This window comes from Pleurodeles waltl, chromosome 4_1, assembly GCF_031143425.1.
Source record: "Pleurodeles waltl isolate 20211129_DDA chromosome 4_1, aPleWal1.hap1.20221129, whole genome shotgun sequence".
Lineage (NCBI taxonomy): Eukaryota > Metazoa > Chordata > Amphibia > Caudata > Salamandridae > Pleurodeles > Pleurodeles waltl.
Window position 1 is genome coordinate 227,824,028 of NC_090442.1, and position 12,919 is coordinate 227,836,946.

At 41.0% G+C, this 12,919-nt stretch overlaps 1 protein-coding gene across 2 annotated transcripts in view; it reads left to right on the plus strand.

Moving 5' to 3' along the window:
• FAR2 (fatty acyl-CoA reductase 2) overlaps positions 1-12,919 on the plus strand; it is a 357,779-nt gene that overhangs the window by 141,634 nt on the left and 203,226 nt on the right. For both annotated transcript variants that reach the window (XM_069228182.1, XM_069228183.1), the window contains exon 2: positions 4,650-4,881. In XM_069228182.1, the coding sequence (XP_069084283.1) occupies positions 4,693-4,881 (189 nt within the window). In that variant the 5' untranslated portion in view covers positions 4,650-4,692. The remainder of the gene's footprint in view (positions 1-4,649; positions 4,882-12,919) is intronic.

Sequence of the window (12,919 nt, forward strand, 5' to 3'; positions counted from 1 at the left end):
ACCCTGGCGGTCCTAAGACCTCCAGGGTCCTAATTAACCCCATTGTGTTTAAAAGGTCCATCTTGCTCAAATACATATATGTGGACACCTTTTTAACCGGATATAATGTCTTAAAGCTTGTAACTGTTCGTTTTTGCACTCTTAGTCCTATTCTATGGTTCCTTTCTTTTGCACCTCAGTGGACGAAAGTGTACTTGCAGGTACATGACTTTTAATGAGATAATACATAAGAGTTCAGATGACATTTGTGATACAGTGACCCAGTGAAATCATGGATTTTATGTTCTTCCCATTTGCTTTTCTTTTTCTCTATTAAAAAATTGTATTCCGTTTATAAGATTTAAATATGGTGACAAAAAAGCTATTATAATATAAGAAAGAGTCTTATGCGGAAAGAAAGCATACAGTAATAGCTAAAAAATGAAAAAAATCACAAGTGCATCTCAGTAATTTACGGACTTTCATTTCCATGATAATAAACTGTTTACATTAAGAATTGAGAAGTGTGCCTATCAAAAATTGATAAGCATATAGAGTAACCATAATAAATTCCAGTTACCTTAAACAGTACATGAAGGATAGAAGAAAGGCAAGTTACGCAAGTAGGACAAAAATAAAGGAGGCAGGACAAAAAATACAAGATGAGTGATTGTGGAAATGGGTCTTTAGTTGGCAGTCAGGTTACCCCCTGTCCAAGCAAGGACCCTCACTCTAGTCAGGGTAAGTCACACACAATCCAAGTTATCCTGTGCCCACCCTCTGGTAGCTTGGCGCTGAGCAGTCAGGCTTAACTTAAAAGGCACTGTGTAAAGTATTTGTGCAATAACTCATGCAATGATACAGTATAACACCACAAAAATACACCAAACAGTGTTTAGAAAAAAATATATTAGTTATCTGGTTAAATGCAGGTCAAAACGATCAAGATTTGATAGCTACACTTTCAAATATCACTTTAGAGAATGATAAAAGGAATCTTTAGTGTTTAAAAAGCAACAAGTGTCTCTTGCAAGCATCAAGTACCTGGTTTGCATTCAAATTCTCCACAAGGGACCGCAGAGGAGGAGAAGCGTGGAAAACCGGGAGGTGTGCGCCGGTTTCTCTGGGCGCACACAGACGATGTGTTGATAATTTTCCACGCAGGGAAGGCTTTGCGTTGATTTCTGGTGCACTGACTTGGATCCTCTTTGAGTTGTGGAGTTTTCGGATGCCCCGGGGATGATGCGGAGAAATCCTGGGTGTGCAGGACGAAATCACAGGAGCTCCGTTGATCCGGTGGGCGATGCGGGGAAATTTCTGTCGCACGGCAGGTGCTGCGTCGATTCTTCTCGCAGGAACGCGGGCTGCGTCTTACCGGCTCAGCTATGTGTCGATCCAGTGGGCTGCGCGTAGAAGTTCTGGTCGCAAAGCTGGCGCTGTGTCGATCTCCTCTCGGGGAGCCGGGCTGCGTCGTTCTGGTTCAGCAAGCGGTGATTTTCTCAACGCGATACAGGGTGTGCATAATTTCTGGCAGGCTGTGTGTCAAATTTTCGCTGCACAAGGAGTTCTTTGCAGGAGGAAGTCTATTTGGTCCTGAGACTTCAAGGAACTGGAGGCAAGCTCTATCCAAGCCCCTGGAGAGCACGTCTCAGCAGAGCCAGAGGGCAGCAAGGCAGCAGGGCAACATCACGGCATCAGTCCTTTGCAGAAAAGCAGCCAGGTGAGTCCTTTAGTCAGCCAGGCAGTTCCTCTTGGAAGGTTGCAGGGTCTGGTTCAGAGTTTCTTCACCAATGGGATCTTGTCCAGAAGTGTCTGAGTTGGTAAGGTCAGAGGCCCTGTTTAAATACCCAAATGTGCCTTTGAAGTGGGGGAGACTTCAAAGAGTGGCTTAGAAGTGCACCAGGTCCCCTTTCAGTTTCATCCTATCTACCAGGGTCCCAGTAGGGAGTTTGGCAGTCCATTGTGTGAGGGCAGGCCCCTGTCCTTTGACATGTAAGTGTCAGGCCCTCCACCCTCCCAGCCCAGGAAGACCCATTCAGTATGCAGATGTGTAAAGGTGTGACTGAGCATCCTGTGTTTGGGGTTGGCTGTGTGAAATAAACAAGGGAACTGTCAAGTAACCTAGCCAGATGTGGATTGTAAGGCACAGAAGGATTTAAGTGCAGAGAAATGCTCACTTTCTAAAAGTGGCATTTCTAAAATAGAAATATTAAATCCAACTTCACCAGTCAGCAGGATTTTGTATTACCATTCTGGCCATACCAAATACGACCTTGGTACTCCTTTCAGATTAGAATCTACCACTGAAACTGTATATGAGGGTAGCCCTAATGTTAGCCTATGAAAGGCGCAGGCTTCACGGCAGTGTAAAACAAATGTAGGAGTTCTACACTACCAAGACATATAAACTACACAGCTATATGTCCTGCCTTTTACCTACATAGCACCCTGCCCTATGGGTTACCTAGGGCCTCCCTTAGGGGTGACTTATATGTAGAAAAGGGAGAGTTTAAGGCTTGGCAAGTACTTTTAAATGCCAAGTCGAAGTGGCAGTGAAACTGCACACATGGGCCCTGCAATGGCAGGCCTGGGGCATGGTAAAAGGGCTTCTTATGTGGGTGGCACACTCAGTGCTGCAGGCCCACTAGTAGCATTTAATCTACGGGCCCTGGGCACATGTAGTGCACTTTACTGGGGACTTACAAGTAGATTAAATAAGCCAATTGGGTATGAACCAATGTCACCATGTTTTAAGGGAGAGAGCATATGCACTTTAGCACTGGTTAGCAGTGGTAAAGTGCGCAGAGTCGTACAACCAGCAAAAACCGTGTCCAAAAAGTAGAGGGAGGCAGGCAAAAATTTAGGGGTGACTACCCTAAGGCTGTCAGGTCTAACAAGTGAGATATACCATTTATTAAATTAAGAGTATTCACATTTTATATAGATCCACAATATTTTTCATTATCAGATTGAACCAATAACTCTTGGCATCTTAGTCAAAAAGTTATGTTTTTAGTTGTGCTAAATTTGCCATGCCCATAAGCTACATATGTAAAGTTGGTAAGTAGAAATCATGTTTTGGGCCATCATTATCCCTCTCAAAGTTTTTCATCATATCTCAAGTGAGTCCAATCTTGATTTTTTACAAATAAATCATTGGTTGATAAAGTTATATCTGAGCTCAATGCAAGCTTATCCTACATTCAATTTCCTTCCACCAATCTCATATGAAGCAAATTATGACTTAAGCTATTTTCTTATTCCATCTCTGTTGCTTCTCACCCACCAGCAAATCAATAGTGTTCGTTTGTATAGATGTTTAGATATCCAGTAAAGGCAAAGCCAGCAAATCATTCAAGAGTCATCATTTGTCTAGATGTTTAGGCATTCAGTATAGGCAAAGCAAGTTTTTGTAATACTCGTGCCATTCATAAATTAACACATTGTTTCCAAATATTGCTTCAATAGGCCAACCATTTACTTTCTTTTACAGAGCAACTGAGTACAATTTACCAGCAATATGTATTTTAGTTATTGTGTGAGGATTATACATTTATAAGTTATATATACAAGTTTATAAATTCAGGAGCTTTACATGTAAGCCGTTAATGTAATTATTTGCTTACCCTCCATTGTATGGACTGTGAATGCGGGTGCCTTCTATTTGTCATTTTTTGTAATAGACATCTGTAAGAAGAGTCACAACAGGCTGAGACCAAGTTCTACAATAAACAGAAAACGAACCAAAATATCCACCAAAATCAACAGTTTAGGGATTGACATTGAAGAAGCTAAAGTTAAAGTCACGATATCAGCAAACATTCCACCCATATTTAACATTACTAATTTTGACACCCTCAATTGAATGGTTGTCTCTGATAGCCATGGAAATAGGTGCCAATACCATATCAAACACAAAGGGGATCATGGGCATCTCGGTTTAGTACATTTATAAGGCTTGTCTATTCTGATCATTCACATTAAAATAGGCTCTAGAACTGTAATATAAGGGCTTTTAATACAAATATCACCAAAATTCACCCTTTCTATGGATTTGAAATATATGTTGAATTATTGTCAATAAATGTATTCTCATCACCGAGGTCCCAGAGAACATGATGACTTAGGGGAGTTAATAAAATACAGAGTTGCTGCATTTTTTCCTTAAAAACTCCTCTATGCAGCATATTTAGTTGCAATGAGTAATTTTGCAGTTATTTATCAAATTCTGTGCATCTCATTGGACAATGTATGATTTCAACTATGTGGAGATTTGGGTCTGTTACGACTGAAATAGCTGTAAAGCGAAGTTCTTTTCTGCATACTAGGTTATCTGCTGTTTTCAACTACAAATACGTCTTTCCACTGTACCTCAAAAACGTGGACAAAATGGGTTCACAGAAACAGGAAGAGGAATAGACTATGTTTTTCCTTGAGTCTGCAGGCCCATAGCATGGAAAAGCAAATTGACTAAAACTGCCAAACCTGCTGATTTTGCAGCCACCCAATCTCAAAGTTTATTCAACAAGGTTGATTTCCCAAAAATATGTTTTCTGCAGTTATGAATTCTAGAAGGCACTTGCAGGAGTGGAACATGCTTGCTTAAATGTTTCTTTCTTAACTGCTCTTGCCACAATACAATGACTGAACATGCTTCTTCTCCTTCCCAGGACCCTCCTACAGAAGACTGCGGGGCTCGGGAGAGGAGTCGGCATGTCGTCTGTTGCAGCTTATTATGCCGGCAAGACTGTCCTGGTTACAGGTGCCACTGGTTTCATGGGCAAAGTATTAGTGGAGAAGCTGCTGCGGGCCTGTCCGGATGTGGAGGCTATTTTCATTTTTGCAAGACCAAAAGCTGGACAGTCTATGGAGGAGAGGGTGGCAGACATGTTAAGTTGCAAGGTAAGATCATGTTGTTAACATCTGCCACAAGAGATAAATTATGGACTATATTTTTTAATTATTTGAATGCGTCTGTACAACTCTTCAATACGTGAGTAAATCCCATGGTAGAGAACATTGAATAATCTCTCTTAACCTCTATGACATGTAAACAGTGACAGAAAAGAAACACTTTTTACAGCCATGTAGGACTTCCAACATCTATCCAGCAATTAACATTTGGTGATAGAACAATTCCATTCCCTTGTGCCCTGGGTAGCATCATTGTTCCTGATACACTGAAGCATGCAATATTGTGTTTTAATTATTGCTTTGTAATAATTTAAGGTCAGCCAGGAAGGTATATCATGTTTCCCCAATTTAAGAATATATTTAAATGTAGTATCAATAACATCTCGAGACTGCAGACTCTCTGAACCTTCAGTAGGGGTATTTATGATCTTTTGTAAGTTAAGACATAGAGAAGAAGAGTTTATTTTAGGACACACAATTACTTTTCAGAAAAAACACCTTTGAGGTTGCAGCTAATATTGTTTTTTTGAGATATCCTAATGCTCATTACACTGATCTTGAGAAAAAGTGTTCTTGCAAAGGGGAACTATTAAGGCGGATTTAGTCTTGCAAGAGGGAGGTATTTGGTAGATGACAAGGTTGCATGATCTCAGACCTATGAAGAGAAGCCTACTGTTTTGCCATATTCCGACAACAGAGCTTTTTAATTCAGAACAAATTAAATATGAAATGTTTGCAACAATTTAATCTTAACAAAAAGCTATTATGGCTTTGCTAAACCACACCTACAACACAATTGTTCCTGGTTAAAATTAAGATGTGAACGAAATGCCAATAAAGGGCCATTCTTTCATGGCTTTCAAGTACCCTCCTAGTTGCCAGTGTGCTGTGAAAATCGTAACGTGTGACAATTGCCCAAATAGTAGAGGCTATACTCCAATACTCGACCTAGAGATGATTGCTCAACTTTGTAACTTCGCAGATTTGGACTAAAACTATCAAAAGCCGTTTTAGCCATCCTAATGTTATAAACCATAAAATAACGCACTCCAGGCAATACATCATCAAGTACAGATACACATCTGAATTCAGGTCTATTTGGAGAACCAATACACAATGCACTTCGCTCTGGTGTCAGGTGCCTTTGATTAACTGTGTGCTATATACATAGCAATAACGTAACATTGACGCAGTGGTATCTCTCAGTCCATAAATGTGGAGACTACAGTTGGTATCGAAGAAGCAAATGTCCTCCAGCTGTTCAGTAATTAGACCTCAATCAGGGCATTCATCACAAAAGCAGTCAATCCCAAAGCGCATGATTTACATGCATGTTCTATGCAGAAATGCATTAAGAAGACCCCAACTGTTGACACCCTTAAATTTGAAGACATTGACAGATGGTGTTCACCTTACCTTTGAAGGAACTTCATCTGTTCTCCAGTCTTGTCCATATAAGAGGTCTCTACTCTAGGCACAAGTGAAAACATCAGATAGAAGACATGCACTTATTCAAGATGGAAAGATACAAAGGTGTAATTTCATAACTCAAGGTCTTGACAGCAAAATGTGCCAACATCTATAGTTCCTTAAAAAAAACATGAGTACAGCTGCATCCATTTGCCATGCATGTTCAAGCTATGTTCAGTCACTTCCCAGAGAAATAGGAATGGGTGCACACCATTAAACCCCTCTCAGACGTACCTCCTGACAATCTTTGAAAGCACCTGTATCTAACAATAAGGATTACATCTTCTCTGATATATGGTTATATGAATTACTTATCAAGATTGCCACCAAAGCCAAACCCATTTAGAGGATCCAAGTGCTGACCTGAGCTGTCTTGCAGGATATATATTTAAGTATCATCAGTATACAACACTGCAATACTGTGGCACCAGATTGTTTTACTGTCTACACTTAAACGTCATATTATTCACATGTTGACCCACATTTACTCAGGCTTTGTGCTGTCTAGGCCTGGGCAGAATTTGCGCAGTTCTGCTACACAGAACTTCGCTAAGTGAAAAAAACAGTCTGCCACACTATGAGGAGTTCCGTGAGCAGCAACGTTTGGGTAAGGCATACTGATTTGCAGCACCAGTAGTTTCTCACCTGCTGTAAAATCAACGTGAACAGCGTCACAGGGAGTGCCAGAGGGTGCTAACTTCTTTCTGCCGCTCGAGTACATTTTCTACTTGAGGGGCAGCTTTCTCATCAGGAGCCGTCGTGGCCTACCGTAACAGCTTGCGATCAGAAATCTCGCTTGCGCTCACCAACATAGTGATTTTTTGCGCTCGCCAACTTAACATTGGTGAGTGTGAGCAAAAGAAAAAGCTCCCCTAACCTAAGCCGCGTCACTTTGCTGAGTTTTTTAGAATTCCATGCAGAGTGGGGTGGAATTCTTCACCCACACCTACTGCTATCGCAAAGTGATAAAATACTGCGCAACGTAATGCAAAGCGACATACTCATATTTGCTTTTTATCACAAACATCATTTTTCACTGCAAAGGCGGCCTTTTTTCTACACAAATAAGCCTTGCGCCACTTTGAATCACTTTTGAATGACTGGAGCAATATTTGGACAGGTCGGTGCAAACACCCATCTGATGTGATACAGATCTGACCAGCTAAGATAACCACTCCAGGCTTTGTTTCAAGAATCCATCACCCCCCTTGAAGTGGTTGTTAACGAGGGAAATATTTTCGTTTCTAAAAAAAAAAAAACTCTGCATTGCATCTGTGCTGAAATGAACAACTCTTCGAATGCATTGGACCCTTCTGAAACACGTCTAGGCATAGAAACGTGTATGTGAATGGAACGTCCTTACTACAAATTAAATGGTACACATCGCTCCTGCACCTCTGCATAATATTGCAAGGCTATGCATTTTGTAATGCAGCCTAACTAAGGAGCACAAGTGCGGGAGATCACAGCAGCAGCAGGCCGATCTTAGTAGACATGACTCTGTCCTATATTTACCCTCTTGTGCAAAGTAGCAAACTCGGTTGCTGTGCTGTGTTAAAAAGTATTCATTTTTCTCCCTTTTGTGTTTTAATTCAGTCTCGTATATTTTTTTATACCTGACCGCATTATTTTAATGTGTTTGGGATTTCCTTAATGGTGCTGTCATTTGTGCTTTTGAAGAGTCGTAGTTTGACACGAAATGACAAGTGGCCCATGTCTACATTTGGTAAGGGACGCCTAATATTTTACTTAGATTTGCCACCTCATAGACCTACAAAAGACTTGGGCCTGGTGTGGACCATGGAGGAGAAGTTACACTTCTGGAATGAAGGTGCCTTTGGGTGCTAAAGTTAAGCATTGGCTGATACTGATGTTCTGAGGATGTCTTACAGTGCGAACATGCCAATTTTTGTCAGCCTTGTGCTCAAAAGATAGATGCTTTGCATGGCTACTATATGGCATGCACCTGCTAGAACATAATTGATACAATTATTTTCCACTGACCCCAGTTTTTCACAATCACTGTTGGTAAAATCTCACTTGTGCCAGAACGTCTGTATTGTTGAAACCCCAGTCCTGTGGCCTGCACCTCTATTCGGTCCTGACTGCTATTTGTCTAACTCAGTGAGTGGAAGTAAACCTTTTAGCAGGATGTAAATGTGGAAGCTGTTAAGGCATGCTGATCTTTGGAACTTTCAGTGAAGAAATGTGAAATAATTTATGGACGTGGCACCCTATTTTAATTTATTGTGTTGCTGCAAGGTCAAATATAATTAGGTCAAGCGTAAGCATTCTATCTCGTGTATACTTTTAGTATACCTCTTATGGCATAAAGCAATTTCATTTGTTGGTTGCAGTGTTTTTTAAACATTCTTGCTCGCCAGTAGTCAGTTCTGCCTTTTTCGCCCTCCTTTTTCTGTTTAAATATTTTCCAAATAATATTTATGGTGCCTTTTTGCTAGCTGGCCCTCTGTGCGCATGTCATGCTCTGTTTTTTTTTTACTCCTAAACCCAGATTGATTTTAAGTATTAAACACACACTTGCACAAAGAGCATTGTGTTTACATGGTATTTATATGATTTATGTGCTATAAATTGTACGTGCCTTACTGGCCATTCAGTAATAGCAGATTCTTATACCTAACTGGCAGAAGTAGTATCGCCCACAGGGCTTTGCTTATCTCCTTTATTGGGGCCATAAATCTTCTCAGGCTGCTATGCTCATTGAAATGTGAGGCAAGAATACTTGCAAGACTTTCCATTCTGTTAAAATAAAAACATAATACTTTTCCAGCCTTATTTTCAAATTTCTGTTCAGACGTTTACACAAAGCGATGTAATGCAGTCACCTCATCTCTCCTCAAGGGCTTGTGATTTCTGATGCGCTGTCTGCCTTTTACAGCACCGTTTGTTGCAAATTTAGCAAAACGCTACCTACATTTAATATGGTTGATTCTGCATCAGTATGTTCCAAATAATATTTATGGTGCCTTGTTGTTAGCTGGCACTCTGCACATGCCGTGCTCTGTTTTTTTTAAATTCCTAAATGCAGATTGATTTTAGTATTAAACACACACTTGCACATATAGCATTTTTTTACATGGTATTTATATGATTTATGTACTATCAAATTTATGTGCCTTATTGGCCATACAGGAATAGCAGATTCTTATGCCTAACTGGCAGAAGTACTATTTCCGCTTACATTTCACTCATTTTGATTTGCTCTACTGGCCTTTGTTAAATGCAACACCACACAAATTAAATGCGACACAATTCCACACCACTCAACATAGTTCCAGTCCACACAATTTCACTCCACACCACATAATTCCACTCCACGAGACACAATTTCACTACACATAATTACACTCCGGCACTAATAAATGTCAGTGCTCCGAATTGCAAGGTGGCGTGCTCTTGAATCCACCTCTGGCCTCTTTAATCCACTGCCAGACACTCTGTGCCCCTTTAGCTCTCTTTTGTGGGTTCCTGCTTTCTTCCTTTGTGAGTTTTCTATCTTTCAATTCTTCGTCTTTCCCTTTTGTGTGTTTTTCTCTCGCTTGCAGAAAATGTCTAAATATATATATTTGTTTGTGGTTTGTGGTTATGTCTGTCCCACCATTCAATGTCTTTTTAAGCTCTCTCATGGCTAGAACTTTTGTTTTACAACTGAGAGTAGTGTGTGGTTTAAGTGCCTTGTTTGTAATAGTATTGCAGTAGAGCTGCTGGGTCTGAAAATGTGTAAGGCACTACACCTTCTAGGGATTACATATATGGTTACACGGCATTACTTTCTGCCTTTCTGTTTTCATCTTGTTATGCAGTCTAGGGGCTGACTATATAGCTACATGACCATGTTTTTACAAATATTATTTTCATTATGGTGTCCTCTAGGGGCAGTTCTGAGCATTACAGTCAAGATAGTACAATATTCGCTGCACTTGGAAACTCGCCTCATAATGCTTTTTGGGGCATTCCTTTTACAAAATATGTTTGCCCATAACTAACCACATAATGTGCTCTTTCTGTCTAGGTCATCTCTGGGTCCCCACACTAGATTGGGGAGACCCCAAAATAATAATATAAAAAATATAATAAATAATGGCAAAACATTTTTTTGCTGAAGATAGAGGAAGAAGGTAAATAGAAGTAAGTGCTTTAGGTATATGAAGGGTCACTGGTAATATGTGGCAGAGAGCACCAAAATATGTGGCAGGGTTGATAAATGTATTTGGCAAGAAAAGTCCAGTTATGCATTTACAGTCCCAATAGCTCTAACTCAAGCAAAAGCTAGACCTATTGCATTGCAAATGCTTGTTTTTTGGGGTGGTGCCCCGTGTCACTTCTCTAGTAGGTTGCAATTGACAATCCAGTGGGGTTGCACTAAGTCAGCGAAATTAGCATCAACTTGGTATGATGTAGTTCTGGGCTCAGTTGATAAAGTTGGGGGAGCAGAACAAGAGCCTTTCAGTCTTCTTGACTGACAGCTAGAACCTTACACAAGCATTTGGATTGACCTGAAAATGGTGCTGGATCTGACAAAATGTAAGGACCCTAAGTGTTCTTATATAACCTCTAGTTGCTTTGGACCATGCACTCTGAGGTCACTTTAAACAGGTAGTGCCAACGAAGAACCTTCAACCATGGCCAAGAGACAGTGCATCCATTAACTGCATGGTGGCTCAACCTACCAAGCCACTGAGATGAGGAGATTAACAGTGAAGACAATTGGAATAGAAATGCTGTATTCAAACTTGAAAACCCCTTTTGAAAAGAGAGGAAGATTATTGATGGGAACGCTGATATAAAAATGGCAATCCCTACAAGAGAGTGGTGTATTGCATTGCAGATATGCATGCATCAAATGGAAGACAGTTCTAAACTAGCATGATTATTAAAAACATGGGCCCATATTTATGGAAAATGGCACACAACAGCGCTAACGCAGTTGTGCATCATTTTATTTAGCACAAGCTAACACCATTCCATAGCGCCAGCCCTGCGCCATATTTAAGTAATGATGCAGAATGGCGCTAGGAATGTCTAGCTTAAAAAAAAAAGACGCTACCCGGGGGTGGCATTAGAGGGAATGGCGCTAGTGGGTCAGAAATTACGTCAGGTGGGTTAGCGGCTAAAATTCTGCTTCTGAACAGCCTAGCAACATTTTCTAATGCACAAGCAGCCAAAATATGACTCCTGTCTAAGCTTATACAGGAGTCATTCCCACCACCCCAATGGTCACCACAGGGGACCACTGTCCCCTGGGCAAGCCAACAATACCCAGTGCCAGACAGGGGGCCCCATGTTAGGACCCCCAATGGCACAACACACACACATACACTTACCTGCAATTTACCTGGGATGGGCCCCCTCATCCTGCAGTGTCCCTGTGATGTGGGTGGTGGTGTTGCTGGGGCTTGGGGTGGGCATCTTTGCACCCATTCGATGGTGTTTTGCCATGAAAATGGGCCTACCTGCACCCTAACACTTGGTCTATTGGTATAGTTGGGATTTGAAAAGCTTTTTTGTGTTGCTAATAACTTTGGTGCTGTTTGATGAATTTCCACAAAACTTTCCAACAAAGTGGTACTAGTTTGCACATGAAATGTTTTGAGGTGATCCATCAAGCACAAGGGCCTAGAAAAAAAGGGGCAGGAGTTCCAAAATATATTTTCCCCATTCATTTTTCTATAGGAAATTTAGACACAGCTACAACCCAAACCGTTGAAAATATTTACACTAAATTTGTCAGAAAGCTAGATAGATCTTGGGCAAGAAGAAAAGTTTTTATGATTTGATTTAATTCTGTTCAGTAGTTCTGGTAAAAAGTTTTTTGTTTTTTTTTATATATCATGCCGTGAAGGATCTGAAGAGCCGACAATTCTCATGCTGAGATTTGACTGGCTGCCACCATCTCAACCAGGAAGTTGTAGTAGCCATCTTAAGACACAGGACTTGGTCCCAAGTCCTAAAGAAACAAAATTAACAAAAGACATAAATGGGCAGAGGTCCCAGAGAGATGCTGCCTGAGGCCAAAAAGTTTTTTTTTTAAACTAGCACTGTGGTTTTGTGGAGAATCTGCAAGTGATTAAATATAGGGAGTCCCCCTCCCTGAGTCTTAAAAAGGCAACTGAGGACCCCATCCCCTGGGGCTGACACTTTAAAAAGGAGATGGGCTTCGTGGCCCCCTAACTGAGCCTCTATAGGCCCTGGGGACCCCATCCTTCAGGGCCGATTCAGTTACTGTGTCCCGTGGAGCCCAACCCCAGGACACAGTAGTTTCCTTGACCACACTAGAGCAGGCAGGGAAGCATGTTTACTCCCATCTGACAGGAGCATTTTTTAATTTCCTGCCAAACTGTTGCGGGCAGGAAAACAGAACCAATATTGCTCTCGTCTGAAGGGAATAGCATAACTAGCTGCTCCCTACGGGCAGGAACAATGCTGGCTCCCGCACCAAGTGGGAGCCGCATGCACATGCACTGCTAATTACCCTACAGAATACATCATTCATGACATCTCCTATGACATCATTGATAATATCACTGCAACA